The 22,940-nt window shown below is 49.0% G+C and overlaps 6 protein-coding genes across 6 annotated transcripts; 2 read left to right on the forward strand and 4 right to left on the reverse strand.

Annotated features, from left to right (window-relative positions):
- Positions 1-1,476: 1,476 nt before the first annotated feature.
- On the reverse strand, positions 1,477-4,479 carry EV420DRAFT_1733548 (uncharacterized protein; the record flags this gene model as incomplete). Its single annotated transcript, XM_060479960.1, has 10 exons — positions 1,477-1,557; positions 1,670-3,150; positions 3,206-3,349; positions 3,399-3,600; positions 3,649-3,720; positions 3,753-3,955; positions 4,008-4,132; positions 4,187-4,346; positions 4,381-4,403; positions 4,463-4,479. The coding sequence occupies 10 exons, from the start codon at positions 4,477-4,479 to the stop codon at positions 1,477-1,479; spliced, it is 2,508 nt and encodes an 835-aa protein (XP_060323363.1).
- A 1,408-nt stretch (positions 4,480-5,887) lies between these two features.
- EV420DRAFT_1486175 (uncharacterized protein) lies at positions 5,888-7,172 on the forward strand (the record flags this gene model as incomplete). Its single annotated transcript, XM_060470353.1, has 7 exons — positions 5,888-6,005; positions 6,185-6,250; positions 6,303-6,413; positions 6,481-6,513; positions 6,601-6,657; positions 6,744-6,889; positions 6,948-7,172. 7 exons carry the CDS (start codon positions 5,888-5,890, stop codon positions 7,170-7,172), a joined length of 756 nt encoding a protein of 251 aa, XP_060323364.1.
- Positions 7,173-10,952: 3,780 nt separating this feature from the next.
- Positions 10,953-12,364, reverse strand: EV420DRAFT_1486176 (uncharacterized protein; the record flags this gene model as incomplete). The annotated part of the gene is made up of 5 exons (XM_060470354.1): positions 10,953-11,375; positions 11,399-11,500; positions 11,573-11,782; positions 11,887-12,061; positions 12,330-12,364. 5 exons carry the CDS (start codon positions 12,362-12,364, stop codon positions 10,953-10,955), a joined length of 945 nt encoding a protein of 314 aa, XP_060323365.1.
- A 278-nt stretch (positions 12,365-12,642) lies between these two features.
- On the forward strand, positions 12,643-13,764 carry EV420DRAFT_1169055 (uncharacterized protein). The gene is made up of 3 exons (XM_060466181.1): positions 12,643-12,718; positions 12,767-12,871; positions 12,924-13,764. The coding sequence occupies exons 2-3, from the start codon at positions 12,832-12,834 to the stop codon at positions 13,421-13,423; spliced, it is 540 nt and encodes a 179-aa protein (XP_060323366.1). The 5' UTR covers positions 12,643-12,718; positions 12,767-12,831; the 3' UTR covers positions 13,424-13,764.
- A 545-nt stretch (positions 13,765-14,309) lies between these two features.
- EV420DRAFT_1769383 (uncharacterized protein) lies at positions 14,310-17,966 on the reverse strand (the record flags this gene model as incomplete). Its single annotated transcript, XM_060481025.1, has 10 exons — positions 14,310-14,768; positions 14,828-16,615; positions 16,671-16,835; positions 16,885-17,080; positions 17,133-17,183; positions 17,237-17,436; positions 17,489-17,619; positions 17,671-17,818; positions 17,871-17,890; positions 17,950-17,966. 10 exons carry the CDS (start codon positions 17,964-17,966, stop codon positions 14,416-14,418), a joined length of 3,069 nt encoding a protein of 1,022 aa, XP_060323367.1. The 3' UTR covers positions 14,310-14,415.
- Positions 17,967-19,538: 1,572 nt separating this feature from the next.
- Positions 19,539-20,700, reverse strand: EV420DRAFT_1169069 (uncharacterized protein). The gene is made up of 4 exons (XM_060466182.1): positions 20,338-20,700; positions 20,144-20,287; positions 19,795-20,094; positions 19,539-19,747 (listed from the first exon to the last, which is right to left on the reverse strand). The coding sequence occupies exons 1-3, from the start codon at positions 20,450-20,452 to the stop codon at positions 19,814-19,816; spliced, it is 540 nt and encodes a 179-aa protein (XP_060323368.1). The 5' UTR covers positions 20,453-20,700; the 3' UTR covers positions 19,539-19,747; positions 19,795-19,813.
- Between the last annotated feature and the right edge of the window lie 2,240 nt (positions 20,701-22,940).

A 22,940-nucleotide genomic window follows, 5' to 3' on the forward strand; every position in this document is an offset into this window, starting at 1 on the left:
CACTGGTGTCGAGATCACCTTTGTCACTTGCTAGACCACGAGACGGTCTGGTCGTTCGCTTTGCTGGTCCACGAGACGGTCCAGTTGTTCGTTTTTTGCTCTCCACATTCGTTGTTTGCCGCGTCGAGATCGCCTATAGAGCAAAATGTCGGACGAGTTGTTTGGTGCGCGTTTTCCCAAGTTATCGGTCGGAAACTTTGCGGAATGGCGAGTGATGATGGAAGCCGAGCTCACACGTCGGAAGCTCTGGACTGACATTGTCGAGATTGAGGTTGATGGGGATGGGAAGTCGGAGTCGGAGGTCTTGGCAGAGGTCACGGCGAAGTTGAAGGCGCGGGATAAGCAGAAGATGGCGGAGGCGAGGGCTGAGATGATTTTGAGGGTGGATGTCGGGCAGCTGGCGCACATGGACTCGAAGGACCCACGGGAGATCTGGGGGAACTTGCAGACTGTGCATCGTGCACAGGGCTTTGCAACGAGCTTGTCTTTGCGAAGGAAGTTCTTGACGGCGAAGATGCTTGAGGGCCAGGGCATGGAGGCTTGGGTTGGAAAGATCAGGCGAATGGCGAAGGCGATGGAACTAGCCGGTATCGACGTCAGCGACCAAGATCTAATCCTCGCGCTCACCATGGGACTCCCCCCTTCCTACGAAAATGTCATTATCAACTTCGACGCGACGCCACCCGACCAGCTCACACTCTCAAATGTGATCGTTCGCTTGCTCAACGAGGAGACGCGTCAAGCGTCGCTTGCTCCTGAACGCACCGAGGTAGATAAGGAAGAGGATGGTGATGTTGCAGCTGTCGCCTTTCGTAGCGGAAAGGTGAAGGGCAACAGTCGAGTTGACCCCATTTGCTTCTTTTGCGATAAGCCTGGGCACTTGAAGGTGGATTGTGAGGAGAGGGCAAAGTGGCGGAAGTCGAGAAAGGGGAAGACTGCGGCGGCGGACTTCGCCGGGTTGGCTTATGAGAGTGACTCCGATGCCACTTTCTAGGCTATATTTTTCCCACCACGGTGTTCACCTTCCGGGGGTGTACATTGTATGTTTTCTCCTCTCGTTTTTTCTTTTCTTTTCTTGGGATTGATGCGCGAACTTGCGGGGGTGTGTTGGAGTTTCAAGTATCGCGCATCACAGCGCAGTTGACGTCGGGATCATCGGTTGTCAGGGTTAGTCAGGCAAGAACTCGTTTATTACATCCTGTTGCTTCTATTAGTGTACACGGCGAGTAGATAAATAGGTAGTCGAATGAAGACAACCCTCGCCTGTTTGCGAGGGTTCCCTGCTATATCCGGGTGAGCGGCTGGAGAATTACCGCTTATCTCAACATTAAGGTCATGAGAGTGTTGGAGTCTGGAAGAGTGTAATAGTAGGGATGCTGGCCACGTATCATGCAAGAGAGAAGGCGCTCTTTGTCAGGGAACACAGGTTCACCCGAAACATTGGACTGCTCCAAGTCCCAGGTCTTGCGAATGACATTACTCGACGGTGAAAGACACATCGCGCGAGTGTAAACATATGATGGTCCTAACGTAGATCGCCCTCCGTCCTCTATTGCTCTATACGCAAACAGATAAGCGTGGTAGAATAAAGTGCGAGGCTCAGTGCCATCAAATTGCTAGTACCAAGATGATTTAGTTCGGGAAATAAAGCTCATTTCACGCCACGTACGTTAGACCAGTTCAGCAACATCGCCATGTTTGGAAGGACAGAGCCAGATCCAATAAATAGATGTACATCCAACCAAGGAAGAAAGTGGCGACGGAAAAAGGACGCAAAGAGTTCTAAGCCAGTCTTGTCGAAGGCGTTAATATGCCACAATGCTCCAAACAGTGCATATCGGGAAAGATACTCTGGTACAGCGATGAAGTCCGAGCTATGTGAATTGATTTTGGACCACTCCAGAAGGAAAGATGTCAATGAAGTCAGACACCGTTTGGCTAGTGTCACGCGGTGCAAAGTGACATCAACGAACCATTCGTCCCCACATCGGCTCCGATCCTGTAAGAAATCATCGAGAGACTTGTGTATGAGTCGGATGGGTGAGTCCTCAGTTTCAGGACTGAGTATACTTCCTAGCATAGACACGATGTGATGCGACGGAGGACTGCCTTGGTCTAGGACAAGGTCATCAAGCGTTTCCTCTGTCATCCCCGGAGGCGTCTCGGCCACCAGAACAGCGCCGAGAACAGCACACACACACTTTTTAATGTCCGCATTGTTACCCGGGATTTCAGACACAAGAGTATTCAAAGCGGTGCGATATAAGAATGTTAGAGCCTCGGTCGCATCATTAGGGATATCTGTGGCTAGGAGAGCCTGAAGCCTTGATATCCCTGGAAATGCATGAACAAATTTCGCAACGGTTGCTGCCCAAATGAATAAACCGCTCGCCCGTGCTGTCAGTCCATTGATGGCATCCAGCTCTTTACATTTCTCCTGAAACGCATCCTCGTGTATAGCTGCAAATTGGATTTCCAAGTAGAATTGAATATCACGGTTTACATCCTCCGAGGATGTATCTAAATGGAGTGTGGATATGCAGTCCCGTTCCTCGAACACCGTAGCTATGCGATGAATCGGTCGGCTGGCAACGATGAGTCGCATAAAGGGAAGTTTCGGACCAAATCCCTCGGCGAGTACAGCTAACATTTCATTAGATACATCGCACTCATCCAATCCATCGATGATGACTACCAGGGGACCCTCATCGACAAGACTGGGGAGGGATTCAAGCGGATCACGAAGTAGAAGCCGAAACTGAGCAGACGGGTCTGACATGGTTGCCACTGACCGCGATGTCTGGATAACTTTGGAGATTGCGGTCCCGATGCGGTCATCGAACATTCCCAAGGCATATGCGATGCTGCTGATTAACTTGCTGGCATCTGAATACTCAATACGGTCGTATCGAATGAAGGCCGCAAGCCGACTGCGTCCTCCAATGTCCGCAGTGAGCAAGTCGTGGAGGGTTCCCATCAAAGAGCTCTTCCCCGTCCCTGCCAATCCTTTGCACCACATCATTTTGCCGTCACACTGGACAATCCACGACATCATCGTGTTAATTGTCTCAACACGAGTTCCTTGTGTACACTGCGACTTTGGGCCTAGCTCTCGAGACGGATGGAGATCTCGTAGCTGATCTCTCATGACTAAAAGTATTAATGGTCAGTACTCATGAAGCACTGCAGCTGGAAAACAGCGCACCCAGAACATCCACACTTTTCTGGACACCAAGAGTGACAACGACTGCCTCCTTTGCATATCCCATGCTCAAGTGGCTCTTCAGGTCGACGAAAGCCTGACGAAATTTTTCGGCTTGGCCCGATATATCCATCTCGAAGAGATGCTCTGAAAGAATCGTCAGATATTGTGAGATGAATGTAACTTAAAAACATACTTATCCCGCTCTCTTTTGTATAGCCTTCAATGAAAATGGCGCACTCGATGGTCTGCTTGAACAAGGAATTATAAATTCCCTGTAATCGAACACGCTGCTCTAAGATATCATCCTTGCTGAATGCATCATATGCTGATATCATGTCTGTGTAAAGATCACATATAGCTTGATTCGTGTCATGTTGCCTCTTTAAGACCTGTATCTATGATATGAATATATCCATGCACTGGGAACACCGTCGACAACCCACTTTGAATCCGATAGACAGAAATCCCCAAGCGATGGTAGCCGCAGGGTGCACCTTGGGAAGAGGTTTGTTAAGCTATATAAATTGGCTTGCAAAGTATCGCTTACATCCGCGAGAACATCGATCATCTGCTTCACGGCATTGAGCACCGTGTCCAGAGTGTCGTTGCTATCCAGAAGCTTAGAGCCTTCTGAGGGTTTCTCGATGTTAGGGACGACATCGATCATGACACCCTTGGCACCGCCCAACTTGCAAGATATTTTGAGGACTGCGACCTCGGAAGATCCATTGGATAAGTGTATATAAGCACCTACAGAAAAAATCAGCATCTATTAGAATAAAGAAAGAAATACAGCACGCACTCGTACTAGTCCCTCCAAACAACTCTCCAAGTGTTTTCTCAGCGCTGCCAAGGACCTTGAAATGTGGGCTCAGCCACAGACGACCGTAAAGCTCCCATAAAACCATGGCTTGAGGGTCGAACTCACTTGTGAAATTGTGAGACATCCACCAAGATGAGATGGGTGCATATATAACTTACAGCGTCAAATTTTGGGTCCACTTCGGCAGGACACCGACCCCATCGATCTTTATTACTTCTGTTTTCTTCTTCTTGTCTCCAGCAGTGATTTTCAAGCGAAACCTTGACTCTTTTGTAGGCGTGATCTTGACGATTTCGAGCTCTGTACAGCATATTAATGCTAGACCAAGTATTTGAATGTACATGACACAAACCATGGATCAAAAGCATCTGGTGACTACTACAAGGTCGCATGAGCGCGGATATAAAGGAAGAAACAGTGAAAGCGAAACTAACCCTCTTTCGTTGGTCATGGTTGTTGGTGCTAACTACCACAGAAACTCTTTGGTAAAGATGACGGTACGAGGGAAAAGCAAGGCTGACACGTATATGGGAAGTCCCATAGCATGATGGGTTCCACAAATGCCAACCCCTCGGTGAGAAGACGATGATGTGTGCAGCTTGTTCCGAGTCCTAAGGATAAATACTCGTGGGAAACCTACTTGTGGAATCAGTTGATGATGGCGTTCGCCTGCCACCATCTCATCCTACTTTCATCCAAAAAAACCAAGTCATGGCGAACCTTACAACATGAGAATCACTCGAATGGAGACCTCGCAGTGCGACGCCAAGTCCACTCAGCATAACTCCTCCCCACCTCGTAAATTTCCCCACAGAAGACTGTGCTATTTTTAGTGTGGATCATCGCAAGCGCCCACACTCGCCAGACTCACCCTCGGGATTGGTAAGCATTAAGTACGTGTCAGTGCTCTTAATGAGCCATCTCCAGCTTTTTATAGCAATCAGTCATTCTCCCTGAGTCGTCGGACGGCGACTAACTCATCAGACGTGCCTATGTGATACACCTCCACGACCTCCTTTGCCATAATAAAAATGACTCTCAACGTTGCTTACTCAAACTAATAAGAGTTCGTAGCCACCTAGGACCGACACACGTCGGGGAGTCTCGAATTGGACTGAGATGGGATGCAAGTCGTATGTGGATGGGTCGAGGAGATGATTATGGGTCGGGAGTAATGAAACGGGAATAGCGTTGAAAATTCCTCGCTTGGCAGGATGCACCAAACGCTTCCATCACGGTGTAGTTCAAGGTACGTTGCCTATATTCACTGCGTTTTCACGAGCTAACATGTCATTGGGTAGTATTCTGAACTGCGGGATTTCGTACACGGTCGAACGTGGTGAGTTGGTTTGTTGTCGTTTCTCTTCTCCTTATATCTAATATCGTCTCTCTTGCCATCAAGCTCGCCACCGAGACAGCATACAGCCACTTTTATGAATTCAAAGCAGCATCAATAGGATTGCCGGCGACACCACTATGCTCCCTTCTCATCTATCCTCTATGCAATCGAGTCAGGAATCCAGCATCCGGGATTTTGACTTGCGCGACGATAAGCGTAGATGCTCTCCCTGAGGACTAGAAGGGATGGATTTTGGAGGCTGGGAGGGCGCCGAATTGGATTAAGACTGGGTTCAGGTTGCCGCGCACGGGTTGAGCGTGGTGCGTGCGCTAATAATTATCGCTGCCGAGGTGAGTCTATTGATTCCTCCGCATATGATTGATCTAAAGACATAAATAAAGGTTGCTTCAATGGAATACTCGGCACTCCCGGGCACTCACACTCCCTTAGTACTCGGGCTGGTGAGTGTCGAGCATGTGTTCCTCGTTGAGATCATCGCAGCCGGGCTTTGTCTAGCTCGATGTGCTGGATGTTTGCCTTGTTGGTTGTAGCCAGTGGCGGTCCATTCTCGCCCTTTTTTGACTGGAACTACCCTTCCCAACATCAATACCGGAATTTGCTTGGTGATGAGGAGTTTAGTAGTCGTTTCTGCCAGTAGATTGCTTCACATTGTTTTGGGATTCGTTTCCTTATTTTGCGAGTCTCTAGACTAACGACAGACGTTACAGTGAAGATATATGGCTTAGGATTTCGTTTTCTTGACGCAAGGACTTCGATCAACCTTTTTTGAATCATGAGCTAACTAATCTCTGCGTAGGCCCTGAAGCCGGCACCGCTCGCTGGTTGCTTTGCACAGTGTTAGGAAGGGATAGTGGTAGCCAAGGTGCACATTCTACCCTCTGATCTACTTTTTCATTATCTCAATTTTTCTGCAGTCTTCCTTACACCGGCCATGTCGACGATATATCTCCCCCGCACACAGACATCCCGCCACAAGACGTGCCGTGCCGTTCATCTTGAGGCGGATTTTAAACGAGGATTCAAAGGTAAGGATAATCATTTTATTGTACGAACACAAGGCTAATGGTCTATAGTTAATGCGATGTGCACCAGTCAAAGTGGCACTGAATAGGGAGATTGACGAAAGTAAGTCCTGTCACTGCAAAGGTTTTCATACTAACGAGGCCGGTTCTAGTCTGTGCGGGCGTGTAGTTGGGATGTGTGTACGTGTAGAGTGCGACGAGGACGGGACATGCATGCGTATGAGAGGTGCACGGACACCCGGAGAGAGTGCGCGGGAGGGGAGGTAGGGCAGACGGACGAAGAGGTCTTTACGGAGAGAGGTGATCTGTTGCTGTACCATGGAACGGCCGTAGGTATATGGAAAGGGAAGGAGAGAGATGGCAGTCGGGAGTCGGATGCGGGTAGCAAGGTTACGTTCAGATCTTCAGAGGTGGTAGGCAAAGGGCGCAATAGGCGTGTTGGGATGCCTGGACAGAATATTTACTTCGTTGTCGTCGATGTAAGTCCTAGTCATGGTTTTTCATCGACATCACGGAGCTGAGCTCGCATATATACAGTCGTCGTTGTCATTACCGGTGAAAGAGGGAAAACAACAAGGACACACGGACCAGCAGGTCGCCATCCGTCGAACGACAAAACAGCATTACATCATGCCTGGTTGCCGACCAGCTGAGTACTTGCTGTGCTTGCCAGCAACGCACTCGAGTCGACTCGGATTTCGTCTGACTGACATAGCCAGGATTAACTTGGAACAAATTCGTGTGAACAAAGATGCGGCTTGAAGTATCATATATATCAAGCCTCAAGATTCGACGGGACAACTCTTTCATTGACGATCGTCATTCACCGTAACCGAGCCACCCTGCATGAACTTGGGAGAGTAATTTGAGTGGGAACATCATCCTAGTCCAGCTTATTACAAAGTAAAGTTATTACCCATAGTCACGTACAAAGATATTGACTATGTTCAACCAGATACGCCTGTTTTGGTGTCTCTAATATGCAGAAACGTATTCAAAGCAAGTCCAAATCTCCGGACCTTAAGACATCATGCATTTGCAACCTTACTTCAGGCCGCCAACTTCATACCACTCCCCACTCTCCTTTTGACCATGTTGTGGAGCATCTTCTACCTTCTCTCATTTCCGTTCCCCCATCGGAGCCGGAGGATATATACCAGTCGACGCCAAGTACTCCGAAGGCTAACGCGTTACACGCCAAACTTGCCACCTACTTCTCATTTTGCATTTGCTTGCAAATTTATTTGACAGTGAGGGAAGACGAACCGTGGCCGTACGTTGGCCCGTCCGGTACTCATTGATCTCCTGCTTGCTATGGCCATTGTTCACGGCTGGGCGAAAGTCATGCTGGGAGCACGTTTGACATGACTCGTCGGGTAAGACCCTTTTTTATAGTACTTTGTGCGACTAAGGCCTATTTTCACCTAGTATCACACCCGCTATCAGTACTATGAAGCTTGAAACTGTCGACGCCTTGGAGGATGGGCCGTGTACTTGAGGTGATGCCCAAAGTAAGCCAAGGAGGTCTTGGCGGTGGAGAAGAGGACGGAACAAAGGGGGGGATAGTGCCGTCGAAGACGAGGAAAGGCCGAGCTCGGATGCCAACGTCGCCTTCACCCTTGAGCTTGAGTCCAGCAGACGCATTCGCAACACTGTCGTTAACCAGATTCGATAATGTCACCTTTAATTTCATCCATGAGTCGTTGCCGACTTCTCCAGAGATGAAAATCAACTGGTTCGACGCCGGACACACTGAGTGCAGAGCCATTGGAGGATATGGCCGTTGATTCTTGGGAGCGAGCCCCGCACTCGCTGTTGAAAACGTGTCTGGCTACTCCTCCCTGCTGTACACCTCGTCGTCGAAGCAGCGGGCTAGATCGTTTGTTCTCGTGATCATTATCGCCGAACTGGATTTTGTTCGTTGATAATACTATGTTTCGTCACTTTGACAGTGACCACGACGACACGGCGAGTCCTGTTCTTTTCCCCTCGATAACTTCATTTATTCTAATCTTGCGTAGGGAAATCAACATTACTGGGGTGCATACTATTCAGTCCAGGACTCGACTCGTAGGCTACTACTCTATTTCAATCTGTAACTGCTCATATTGGCTGAAATTTCTCTTCAATTGGCGACAGGCTCGTTGAACAGGTACGAAGTACGTATTCTATGTTATACTTTCCATCGTATCTGCTGACACTGTTTCTTGCTTGGTAGGATGTAACAAATGCAAGGCTCTTGGCTGTGGGCTTCGCGATTCGAGTGGTGTGATCCCAATCTCACGCTCCAAGGTAACGTCGCCTCGTTTCACTGTGTTTCCATCTGCTTACGCGTCGTTTGATATTACAAGACTCCAGGATTTGGCGTGCGTCGAGGGTTGCTAATATGGTGGAGATCGATAAACGGCTGAACGTGGTGAGTTGGGTTCGTTGTTGTTTCTCTTCTAGTATCTAACGTCGTCTATCACGTCCTCAAGCTTGGCACAAGGCCACTTTTACGAACACAAGGTCCCCTCGGTAGGATTGCCCGGGACACCGCGATGCTCCCTTTCCCATCTGCTTTCCTTATGATGGAGGTAGCATCCTGGATTCGGACTTGCACGATGATAGGCGTCAACGCTTTCCTCGCGGATTGGAAGGGATAAATTTTGGAGGCCGGGAGGGATGGCGGCTCGTCGAAGGGTGTCTGTCGAATTGGATCCAAACTACGTTTTGGTTGCCGCACGTGCACAGGATGAATGTGGTGCATACGGTAGTAATTATCGCTGCCGAGGTGAAGCTATTGATTCCTCCAGATATGATTGACTTAAAAGCATAAATACAGACCGTCTCATTGAAATCCTCGGAGCTCGGCAATCACTCTTCCTCAGTGATGAGCACTCGGGCTGGTGAATGTCGAGGATGTGCTCAGTATCTGGACTTTGTCCGGCTCCGCACGTTTTCGACGTACTTGATGTTGGCGAGAGCGTCTCGTTTTCGCCATCATCTTGTTACTGTAGTCGGTGATGGCTAGTCCTCGACCTTTTTTGACAGTCCTTTGCCAATGTTAGCGCCAGGCATGGCTCGCAGATGATGATCTCTGGTAGTCGTCTTTTAAGTCTACCTCTAGTGGGTTGCTCCATTGCATTATTTTGTCGTCCAGGGAAAAAAATGGTGCGAAGAAGCGGCTCGAGAAATCCAAGAGAGATACCTGCCCCAGTCAAGCTCCGCGGGTTTTCAGCTTGGGACCCTATCGATTTGTGCGTCAGGGGGTCGTGTCCCTAGAGAATGATCAGCAGAATTTGGTGCTGCAAGGAGAGAGCACCATCTCGCTCGGGTGCTGCGATATCCCTCTTCCATTGAGCGAACTCTTCATTGACGTGGTCATCACCATGTTCCTTCACTCAGACCCAATGAAAGACCCCCCAAAAAAGCTCTGTTATTGATGTCGAAGGCTATCGGAGCCACACCCTAATATACATCCTCTTTCTAGATGTGGAGATCTTCTCGAAGCTGGTCTTTGTGCTCGCCGTTTGTCAGGGTATTCAGTGGCAGTGTATTCCATCAACGATGACGAACGCGAGCACAAAAAGCCCGATTTCTTGACAATGATGAGCGCGATAAGGAATTGGAAAGCAGCGAGTTGTTATTGATACTGGTCGCGTACACAAAGTAAAGAGAAAATGTCAAAGAATAGTTATAAAAGTTATGAATGAGATCCCACTGTATGCCCCCAAAAAGAGCGTCAGTCGGGAGATTATAATCCTACATGCTCTGACTTGGCTCTGACCGGGGGGTGTTTCGTTGCGTTTCTGTCCGACGGGGATCCCATCCCGTTCTTTATTGCCTTTTGGCACACAAACTGCGAGCCAGCCTTGGTTTCTCATTGGAATAGTTTCAAGTGGAGACTACGCTTAGCCGGGGCATGAATGAGAGGACACCCCCTCCTTACTCAAGCGCGACACACAAAACGGGGACGAACGAAGGCGCGGCTCCTGCTTTCGAGCTTGCGGTAGAGTCGAGTTGAGTCTGAAAAGGTAGCTTAAGTCAAGATTCAAGATTTTGGGTACGGAAAAGCTCACAGTCATCAGGAATATTAATTTAGTTCGGGGACTACACAGCTGAAGAGAATGGAGTTAACATCGAACAGCAGAAAAAGGATGGTGCGGAGATCCACACTGATTTCCTCCTTCTGAACAGACGCACGATGGTGGCGCCGACACTGGATACAATTAGAAAGAAAAGGTACCGTCGACATCCTATATGGAGATCATTAGCTTTAAAGAAATATGACGCTTCGGAAACATCTACTCGCCCATACAGCATTCGCCGGACGTCGATACGTCGTCACAGTGCGAAGGTCGTCATTAAAAGAGTGCGTTGGATGGTAAATGCATCGTTCCTATTGAACACAAGCCTTGAAGCTTGACGCGTGACGAGTAGCCTGTATTGGAATGATTAGCAACAAAAACAGCCGTTGATGTGGTAGGTACGTACCGTCTTCCTGCACATCCTCCCTAGACTCCACACACCTCAGAAACACACGGTACAGCGCTCACAACGTCATGCCCTTGCTCGCCAGATGTTGACACGTCGTGGTGGCGCAAAAGCCATTGTCCAGGGAGAACCTTGGGTGGGAGATGTATCGTTCGTGTTGAAAATGAGTCTTGCAACTACCAACGCTGCGTCCTTGCTCGCCCGAATTCGAAACGGCATCGTGGCGCAAAAGTCGGGCAGAATGTAGAAGATAAACGTCGCCCGAGATTGCATTAAAGCACATTTGCCCCCGATGGTGTCGACTTTGACGAAACACCTTGCAATCCATCCTAATCCGAATGGCTCGCTTTTCAGTGTATGCTGGCCGACTTCTTTGATAAACAGAACGGAGAAGGAGGACTTGTCCTGCAGTGATGTAGACGAGAACCATTCGTCGGGTCGTCTCTTTTCCAATAACATCTGGCTAGCGGAGACCGGGGGTTCAATGTGCTGTCGAAGGCCGAGCATTTTACCAAAAGATTTGGAAACCACGTTGCTGTGCTGTTGGCGTTCGTATCGATGGCATCAAGCACCATTATCAAAGGTGCATCTTGACGTCCATGTAGAGTAAAGAGCTAGCAAGAAAGAATAAGCATTCGAATCACGAGAGATCGCAGCAAAAATGGACACACTTATGATTCATTTACCGGTTTACTTGCCTGCAGCGAAAATCTCCACGACGAGATCTGGTCATTGCGAGAGCGGCGAGGCTGTTGAGGAAGATATGGGGCAGGAGAAATAGTCATTGGCATAAGGAGTGGGCACACAGCGGTAACGGTATCAGAGGGATAAAGGAACTGCATGGGTTGTACGACACGCGAGAGCCTCATGTTAGACAGGAAGATGGTAGGGACACCCTGGTCGCGTAGTCATGGTACAGGCGCGTTTGTCGCCGGTTGCCAAATAGCGCGGAGGGGATTTTTCAGACCGCAACTAGTAGGGACGCTGGCATCGGACATACTGATGGATAATACAATTTAGCCAAAGTTATAGAATTATGGGAGAGAACCTTACGCCACCCTCTAGACACGAATGCGTAGTCCCCGTCTGCTTTCGCCGCATAGTGCCAAATTCCCGCTCCCGAGTGCGCCAGATGCCATGACGTCGCGTTTGTATTTGGAAGGGCTCGATATGTCCTTTGAGCGTATTCTTTAATCGAAAGTGAGATCGGGCTATGTGGGCGAACTCCCGCGTGTGTCCAGTGCGGCTATTCTCCTTCCCGCGTCATCTACCCCCAGTATCGTTGTATGCTCGCCGGACAATGATACACTCCGGGTAGCTGCCACATCGTTAGTGGCCAAGACTTGGTACTTGAGGTCGTCGTGTGAAGGAGAGAGTCATGTAGGTAAGATCGAGCTACAGAGATGTGAGTGCCAATGAATGCAAGTAATCGGAGAGACTTACCATTCCCAGCACATCCTACCTCCCTCCCGCTTCATCCGACGGTACACTCGTTATGGAGAGGATGGCATCATGGCAGTGCGGAGTAATCGCTTTGTTTGACTCAATGCCGGCGAGCCAAACATGCTATTTTGGTCAACAACACCCATCTCGCAAGACGCGTGCTAACGCGTAACACACGCGCACTAAACGTCCCAGTATGGATGAGGCTGGGTTCTCTTTTTATTTAAGGTTCCATTTTGAGCATGGTCGTCCACCAAGTGTAATCTATCTGTCAAATGGCAAATAACAGCTAGACGTTGACTCTGCTCAGTGCGACATGTCTCCTCATTTTGTATTGCGATAAAATTTATCTGCCAGTGCTCGGTTACGCGGGAAGGAAGACAAACCAGGTACGTAGCGGTATTCATTGATCTGTGCCGGTACTCATTTATATCCAGATTTTTATGGCCATTGGTTACTGCTGGGCTCACTCCATATACTGAGAAACCAGAAGCCATATCGGATGAACTGCGCAATGAGCACGTTTGACTTGATTTCTTCAGGTGAGCCTCTCTTTTTTGGGTACTTGTGGCCAAGACTTATACTTTCTCTTAGTACCATACCTGCTACCAACGCTACCCTGTGCTTCCTCTTCTCCCTGTGCTTCTACTTCGATGACGGCCAAGCAAATATTCTCTCCTGACGACTCTACGCTCCAGTGCATGTGTGAGCTGCCGCATGACGATGGGTTCAGGTTTACCATACAAGAGCTAAGTGCCGGAGATGAGATAGTGCTTGGATGGGAATGGGACGATGCCCATCCCATACATGGTGGTGAGGAAGGGAAGGTCGAAGCTGTCGACGCCTTGGAGGGAGCTTTCATGACTTGCGCATGCGACGGCAGGATGGGTTGTGCACTCGAGGTGATGCACAGAGGGGATTGGAAGGCTGGCAACCTAGATCCGCTGGTCGGGAAGCAGAGCAAGGGAGAGAGGTGGCGCCAAGATTGTACCAGGAAAAGGAAAGCACAAGCGAAAGGAAGTGAAGAAGTCTTGCCGGTGGAGAAAAGAACGGAACAAGGAGTACCACCCAGGATGAGGAAAGGCCAAGCATGAATGCCAACGTCGCCATTACCCTTCAGCCCAACAGATGCATTTGCAAAACTTTCGTTAATATCCTCGATTCTCAAGGCGGAGAATCCAACTGATCCACGATTCTCTGCTGGCTTCACTAGTACCGCAAGCGCTCTCGAGGAGGAGACAAAAACAACCTAGTTCAACGCTGGATGCACTGGGTGCAGAGCCATTCGAGAACACGTCCATTGATTCTCCATTGACGGCAACCAGTTCGTCAGAAGTGCCTATGTGATACACCTTGGCGACGTCCCTCCTTTCTACCACAAAAATCGCCCTCGACGCCACTTATTCAATCCTCCGAGGGTCGACACGCGTCGAGGAGTCTCAAATTGGACTGAGTTGGGATGCGAGTTGTCGGGTGTGTAGACGGTATGAGGAGGTGATTATGAGGGAGGAATTATATGGGAATAACGTTGAAAATTCCTCACTTTGCAGGATGAGTCTCCCTTTCCAAGGCACATCGCCTATGTTCACTGTGTTTTCACAAACTAACACGTCATTGGGTAGTATCCGAATTCTGGGATTTGGTACTCGTCAAGGGTCACTAGTATGGTGGATATCGATAAAAAGGTCAAACCATGGTGAGTTGGTGAGTTGTTGGTTCTCTTCTCCTAGTATCTAATGTCGCATGTCTTGCACTCAAGCTCGCTACATATCCTCGACTCAGACGTAAGAGCCGGATTTGGTTGAAACAGGAGCGTAACCTCTATGTCGAGGGTGAGGTTCGGCTGTATATCAAACCAGACTCTGCTAAAGTAGACTCCCGACTACTTCCATGGTTTCGGGATTGGACGCAAATGAAGTACGAAAAGAGAGGTATGTTCAGATTTTGGCTAGTGAACTTAAGGGACGAGGTACTATCAAAGGAGGCCGAACCTTGTATAAGAATAATGGACTGCGGGGTACACTAGGTATGGTACATACTACTGCGGGATGTACTTGGGAGCAATGTCAAATCAACAAAATGGAAATCATACTAGCGGCCCTGGCCACTGTAACCTGCCTCCGGGGCGTTGCGAGGCACTCGCTACCCATTTCTGAACAATTGGAACACAAATTGCATGACATGCGGAAGGTATCTTGTTCATCGGAGATGGAACACTCTGGTGATAGCCTTCAAAAGATGACTCTTGGACGATGGCCGACAAATCTAGATACTCTGTCGAGAAGAAAAGCTTCAAGAAGCCAACATCGACATCTTGTCCCTCTTTTATACTGAAGGAACATACGTCCCAGAGCTTGGTGCCGTACCTGATGGTCAATGATTCTCTAGGGAGGAGGGGAGTATGAACACCTTCCGCACTTCCCGGTTGATATAGTGGACCTAAAAAAGGCAGGATCTGGTCGGTAGAGCAAGGAGTGAAGATCAACAGGACTACATACGGATTTCTAAATCACAGACATCAAAAATGAACATTGAAACATAAAGAGGTACCAATGTGGTATTGACAATTTTGAATCCATATTTTGTCTGCCCATCGGCATCAACAAAAATCACACCTTCGATGTTCAGGTTATTGCCGCTAGGCTTGAAGGAGCCATTTCTCATTTTGAGTTTCATACACTCGAGTGTAACCTTTCCGGCGAGGGGGCTCTCTTTGCTAGAATGGTGAAGGTGACGGTAAAACTCAGTGGAACTTCGAAGAACACGGTGGATAGTGTCCGAATCACGGATATCGACTTCGAATGGCATGCGTGTTAGCCCACGTTGTCGACAGACCGTGTCCATGATTTCAAAATGGAGAACGCCGCTATCCGTGACAACAATGTCCAACCATGGAAGAAAGTAGCAGCGGAAAAAGGAAGTGAATAGTTCTAAGTCACTCTTGTCAAAAGCAGAATACCAGAACACTCCAAACAATGCATATTTGGATATATACGCCGGCACGGCTCCAATGTCCACATCACTTTTGGGAGACCATGTCTTCAGAAATGATTTCAATGCAATCCGGCACTGTTTGGCTATTGCCCTGCGGTGCAGAGTGACATCGACGAACCATTCATCCCCACATCGACTCCGATCCTTCAAGAAATCGTGGAGGGATTTGTGTATCAATCGGATTGGCGAGTCCTCAGTTTCAGGGCTAAGTACACTTCCTAGCATAGACACGATGTGACGCGAAGGAGGGCTGCCTTTGCCTAGTAGGACAATTTTATCAAGGACGTCCTCTGTCATCCCTGGAGGTGTCTGGGTCACCAACACAGCACCTAAAACGCTTCGCACATACTTCTTAATATCCACATTGGCACCTGGTTCAGACACGAGAGTATCCAGAGCCGTGCGGTATAAGGTTGTCAGAGCCTCAGTGGCGCCATTAGGGGTTTTCGTGTCTAGGAGAGCCTGTAGCCTCGATATCCCCGGACATGCACGGACAAATTTCGCAACAGTCGCTGCCCAAATGAATAAACCACTCGCCCGTGCTGTCAGTTCATTGACAACATCTAGCTCTTTACACTTCTCCAGGAACACATCGTTGCATATGGTTGCAAACTCTCGCTCCAAATAAAACTGGATATCACGGTTTACACTCTTCGAGGAAGTATCCAAATGGAGCGGATATATGCAGTCTCGTCCCTCGAACGCCGTAGCTATGTGATGAACTGGTCGGCTGGACACAATCAGCCGTATGAAGGGAAGTTTCGGACCAAATCCTTCAGCGAGTGTGGTCAACAGTTCACTAGACGCGTTGCACTCATCCAATCCATCAATGATGACAACCAGGGGTCCTTCATCAACAAGATCAAGGATGCGTTCAAGTGGACTACGAAGTAGTAGCTGAAACCGAGCAAACGGGTCCGCCATAGTCACCACCGATCGCGATTGTTCGACAACCTTGGAGATAGCCATCCCAATGCGCACGTCGAAAATTCCCAAGGCATAAGCGATACTGGTGATTAACCTGCTGGCATTCGAATATTCGATGCGGTCGTAGCGAATGAAGGCCGCAAGCCGACTGCGTCCCCCCATGTCCGTGAGTAAGTCATGGAGAGTTCCCATCAAAGAGCTCTTCCCTGTTCCTGCCAAGCCTTTGCACCACATCATCTCGCCATTACACTGGGAAATCCACGATATCATCTTGTTGATCGTCGCAACACGAGTTCCCTTCATACAGCGTGATTTTGGGCCCAGCTCTTGAGGTGGTTCGAGATCTCGTAGTCGATCTCTCATGACTAAAGGTCTCAACGGTCAGCGTTTAAAGCGAATTGCAGCTGAAGAACGGCGCACTCTGAAGGTCCACGCGCTCCTGGACGTCATTCACAAGTTGCTGGACGCCGAGAGTGACAGTGACTGATTCCTTTATCAATCCCATGCTCAGCTGGCTTTTTAGGTCGGCGAACGCATGACTGAATTTCTCAGCTTGGTCCGATATGTCCATTGTGACAAGACGCCCTGGGAAAGCTGTGAGATATCGTAAGATGATTGTGACCCAAATGCGTACCTATCCCGCTCTTCTTTACATAGCCTTCGATGAAAAGGGCGCACTCGATGGTCTGCTTGAACAAGGAACTATAGATTCCCTGTAACCTATCACGCTGCTCTAAGATATCATCCTTGCTGAACTCTTCATACACCGATATCATGTCCTTGTAAAGATCCCATATTGCATCTTTCGTGTCACGCTGATTCTTCAGGACCTGCCTCTATGATGTGAAGATATTGTGCATTGGGAACACCGTTGACACCCACCTCAAATCCAATAGAGAGAAATCCCCAAGCGATGGTAGCCGCAGGGTGGACCTTGGGAAGAGGCTCGTCAAGCGATATATATTAACATGTAAAATGTCGCCTACCCCCGCGAGAGTATCGATCATCGTCTTCGCAGCATCGAACACCGTCTGCAGAGTACTGGGATCCAGAAACTTGGAGCACTCTGAGGGTTTCTCGATATTTGGGACGACAGCCATCACGATATTACTGGGACTATCCAACTGGGCAGATATTTTGAGGACTGCGACCTCGGAAGATCCGTTGAATAAATGTATATCAGCACCTACAGAAAAAATCAGGATATATCAGAAGAAAGAAATAAGCACAGCACGCACTCGTACTAGTACTCCCTTCAAACAATTCTCCAAGTGTCTTTTCGACGCTGGCAAGGACCTTGTAACGTGGGATCACTGGCCAACGACAACCGTAAAGCTCCCATAAAATCCTGGTTTGCGGGGCGAAGTCACTGCGATCATGAGACATCCACCAAGACGAAAGAGCACATATACCAACTTACAGGTTCATATTTATAGTCAACGCGCCACCGGGCATGACACCTCTATCAGGTTTCTTGATTACTTTTGTTTTCTTCTTCTTGTTGCCGGCCGTGATCTTCAAGTGAACCCTCGACTTTCCTGGGGCTGCGATCGTAACGATTTCGGCCTCTGTGCAGCACATCAACACTGGACCAAGTATTCGAATGTAGATGACACGAACCACGAATGAAAAGCATCCGACTACAGCGAGGACATATGAGCACAGAAATTAAGGAAGAAACAGTGAAAGCGAAACTAACCCTCCTTCATTGGCCATGGTTGTTGGTGCTGACTACTGCAGACAAGGTTGACACATGTATGGGAAGTCCCACAACATTTGAACGATCAATCAATCATCCCACACGTATCCTTGGTGATGCCGCGTACAACTTGTTCAACTCATGGCGAGCCTTAATTGAGAATCACCTCGGATGGCAACCTCGCAGTGCGGCGCCGAGTCCTTTTAGACCTGTAACCGGTCGTCTTCCATATATGGGAGCAAGCTCACGGTCTTATGAATATATCGTGAGCTTGCTCCCATATATGGAAGACGACCGGTTACAGGTCTAGAGTCCTTTCAGCTCAACTCCTCTCCTCGTTTTACGTTTGCTAGAAAAGTCATCTGCCAGTGCTCGGTTACGCGGAAGGGAAGACGAACCAGGCACGTGGTAGCGCTCATTGATCCTGATTCATCTCCAGCTTTCTATAGCCACGGTCGCTGATAGGCTCACTCCGTATATTGGGCAACCGAAAGCCATGTTTGGAGCAACCGCGGAGGAAGCGCACTGACTGGATTAATTCTTCGGGTGAGCCGCTTTTTTGGTACTTTTGCGACCAAGGCTTACATTTTCATTTAGTACCATACCTGCTACCAATACTATGAAGCTTGAAGCTGTCGATGCCTTGGAAGGAATGTTTGCGTTCGTGGCTCGTGCAGGTGATGGTAGGATGAGCTGTGTACTCGAGATGATGCCAAAAGAAAGCGAAGGAGGTCTTGCCGGTGGAGAAAAGGACGGAACAAGGAGAGTGAGGATGGGTAGTTCTGCCAAAGACGAGGAAAGGCCGAGCTCGGATGCCGACATCGCCATCGCCGTTGAGTCCAACAGACGCGTTCGCAAAACTGTCGTTAACGTCTCCGATTCTCAGGACGGAGGATTCGACAATGTCCCCTTTGACCCACGATTCACTTCCGACTTCACCAGTACCACCAGTACTTTCGAGGAGACGAAAACCACCTGGTTCAACGCCGGATACGCTGAGTGCAGGGTCATTCAAGGGTACGCTCGTTGAAACGTTGATTCTCCATCGACGGCGACCAGGTCATCAGGCGTGCCTATGTGATACACCTCCGCAGCCTCCTTGGCCACCACAAAAATTGCCCTCAACGCCACTTGTTCAAACTGACGAGAGTCTGCCGCCGCCGAGGGTCAAATTTGAACCACGATTCGCGGTCGACTTCATGAGTACCACCATCGCGAGATGCCTGCGTCAAGTACACTTCCGCAACCCCCACAAGGACCGTCCAAAAGCTTCAATCGACACCGTAAGCCTGAGATACCAGACTCAATAGCCTGGGCTGATCCGTTGAATTTACGTCGCCGACTAAAGGGATACAAGACATTATTTAATTTCTGATACCTGCATGTTACTTAATGTGTAACAAATTCCACGAGGACACCCGCCATGCCCGACCTATGCCATTTTCCTTTGCCATTGAGGATATATAAGAGGGTTTGCGATGTGGTCGACCAACCATATCAAGTATTTCGGGGTACCTAAGCAGGATCATTATCAGAACCAGGCCGTAAAACTAACCGAGAACGTACCGACCACTGAAGCTTCGCCGATGATGTTACTCGGCGTCAACTGCGTACGAATGTCCAGCCTGATTGGGAAACCAGAAGAAATAAAATAAGCTTGTGCCTGTAATCGCTCGCCTTCACAGCGGAGCGATACATCGACTTGGACGGATATGCATCCGTTGTTGCGATCTCATTGGGCTTGAGAGATGCAAAAGAGAGATCGCGAGGGTACAAATGCGCCAGAAGGGCTTTCCAACTAGCATATAATTAGAGTGGATCGCAAGTTCAATGAAAGCGACGCACGTCTTATACGCGGCGTCATTCAGATGTCAGATAGACCCAAGGGCTCTGCCCCTTGTACTTCTGTTTCATGGATTTTCTCTCTGTATGAAACTGGCGATAACACACCATCAAGAGGCTCGGCTGTGGTTTCTTCTGCTGGTGGGTCAATGTCATCGACAGACAGAGATGCTAACGCCGTTCGTGGTGATGATCCTGATAAGGAAGCCATTATCGAGGGGTTTTGTAAAGGATGGTCTGCTGAATACGGCTCCTCATACACTCGTTGAAGGTTTTGGCACTCAAAATCTGGCCATGACGGTTCTGATAGTTATCAGTCAATAATTACGCACCAAGCACAAGGAGAAATTACCTGTCATAGGCGGCGCCAGTGCGGTGTCGATGTCCTTCGTACTCTGATCACCATCATCCTCGTTGAAACCACTATCTGCGTCATCCATATCCGACTCGCAATCGTCAAAATTGGCGTTAACTGCTTTCACACCCGTCTTAATATCTAACAGCCGAGTGTCAATAAGTTTCCCTTCACAACGATGGTGTGCGTACATTTATCCACGAACGGCGTGTACCCCTTCCAAGAATGCACTGCTCGCAAACTCCGCTCCCCGGAGCTTGAGATCGATAGGCAGTTTCCCATCGTGATGTAGATGGGACGTCCCATGCCAAGACGTAAGAGCGGGATTTGGTTGTAAAGGCAGCATAACCTCGATTTCGAGGGTGAGGTTCGATCAGTAAATCAATTCTGATTCTGCTAAGGTAGCCTTTACGAGGCAGGTTCCTAGGCCTAGACTCTCCACAACCTTCACAGCTTTAGTCTTGTACGCGAACGAACAGGTCCTCGAGAGAGGTATGAGTGCGTTTACCGCCGGATGTGTCGACTTTAATGGAACACTCTGTAATCCATTCTAATCCAAATGGCTTAGTGTTCGATGTATGCTGCCGACTTCACTGATAAACAGAACGGAGAGAACTCGGCCTGCAACGGTGGAGATGAGGACGATTCGTGGGGTCGTCTCTTTTCCAAGATCATCTGGCTAACGGTCAAAGTGTTGTCGAAGGAACGATTCCTCCGTGGGAAACTATGTTGCTGCATCGTATCGATGGCATTAGGCGACATTATCAAAAGTGTATCTTGACGCCCATGAGCAGCCAGAGCTAGCAAGAGTAAGCTTTCGAATCACGAGAGATTAGGACAAAAATGGACACACTTATGACTCATTTACCGGTTTACTTGTCCGCAGCGAAATCTCCACGACGAGATCTGGTCATTGCAAGAGCGGCGAGGCTGTTGAGGAAGATATGGGGCAGGAAAAGTAGTCATTGGCATAAGGAGTGGGCACACAGCGGCAACGGTGTTAGAGGGATAAACGGACTGCGTGGGTTGTACGACACGCGAGAGCCTCATGTTAGACAAGAAGATAGTAGGCACACCCTGGTCGCGTAGTCATGGTTCAGGCGCGTTTGTTGCCAGTCGCCAAATAGCGCGGATGGGATTTTGCAGACCGTAACTAGCAGGAACGCCGGCATCGAACATACTGGTGGATAATGCAATTTAGCCAAAGTTATAGAATTGTGAGAGAGAACCTTACGCCACCCTCCAGACACGAATCCGTAGTCTCCGTCTGCTTTCGCTGCATAGTGCCAAATTCCCGCTCCCAAGCGCGCCAGATGCCACGATGTTGCGTTTGTATTTGGAAGGGCTCGATATGTCCCTTGAGCGTATTCTTCAACCGAGTGAGATCGGGCTACTCCTGCGCATGTCCGCGGCTATTCTCCTTCCCACGTCATCTACTCCCAGTATCGTTGTATGCTCACCGGACAATGATACACTGAGTCTGGGTAGCTGTCCTCGATACATCGTTAATGGCCAAGATTTGGTACTTGAGGTCGTCATGTGAAGGAGAGTCATGTAGGTAAGATCGAGCTACAGAGATGTGAGTGCCAATGAATGCAAGTAATCGGAGAGACTAACCATTCCCAGCACATCTACCTCCCGCTTCATCCGACGGTATGCTGTCGTTATTGTCTCCCGGCTCCCATCATGGTCAAGTGCGACGAACAAGTCTTTCCCTTCACGACGTGTAGGCGCTACTTGCCGGATGGCGAACATTGTCTTGACCCAAAATCAGGTCCTTGGATTAGTCGTCTTGAATCCAGTCGTCGAGAGAGAGTCTGTCTGGGAACGACGACCAGGGGAAGGGTGGATGGTTAAAACGGCCATCACCCACATTCCACGCCTACTCTGTGCCAACGTTGAAGTCCTCTTGGTAGGGATTCGCTCGCCGGAGACAAATTTTTGAAGAAATTGCGGTTCACGTCGAGTGCTTGAACTTTGGAGCAATCGAAAAAGCTGAAAATCAAGGTGAATTGTCATCCAAAATCAATGCCGACTTCTACTAACAGGATGCTTTGAAATCACCCTGCAGCGAGAGTGTCTTGAAAGGCCTCGAACAACGTTGCCGGACGAAAAAGGGAGATCAAAAACAAGTACGAGAATGGCGGTACGGAGTCGTCGCTTTGTTTGACTTAATGCCGGTGTGCCAAACATGCTATTTTGGTCGCAACACCTCGCAAGACACGTGCTAATGCGTAACACATGCACTAAACGTCCCAATATGGACGAGGCTGGGAAGGTGGAGGTAAGAGAGTAAAAGAGGTCGAACGAACCGCGACAACTCATCTCGGGCGCTGCGATATCCCTTCGACTGGGCGAACTTTTCACTGATCTCATTGTCACACTGACGGGGAAAGGTCCATTCATATGCAACCATCGTCCCATTTTTGCAAGCAGAAACATTTTGAAGGGCTGCAACTCATTCTTGGATATCTGTATGTTTCATCTGGCGCTGCATTCCTTCGTAAATACTAATATATACCCTCTTTCTAGATATGAATGGTTCCCGTGTTGGAGATGATTCTCATCCACCTGGCATCTACCAGTATCTCTATGGCGAAGAAAGTGATCTCGTATCTGACTTGGACGAGGCTCCCCCCCCCCCCCCGCGACGTCTCCGAAATGTCTGACATCACTATCAGGGAGCGGGAACCGGATCCACTTGCCCGGGCCTTATCTTTCGTATATCCCAAATCTGGATACAGTCTAGTCTATGCCACCCGAATCTCCTAGCGGTAAAATGTTGTCTACAGTA

This window comes from Desarmillaria tabescens (assembly GCF_030435595.1).
Source record: "Desarmillaria tabescens strain CCBAS 213 chromosome Unknown EV420scaffold_82, whole genome shotgun sequence".
Classification (NCBI taxonomy): Eukaryota; Fungi; Basidiomycota; class Agaricomycetes; order Agaricales; family Physalacriaceae; genus Desarmillaria; species Desarmillaria tabescens.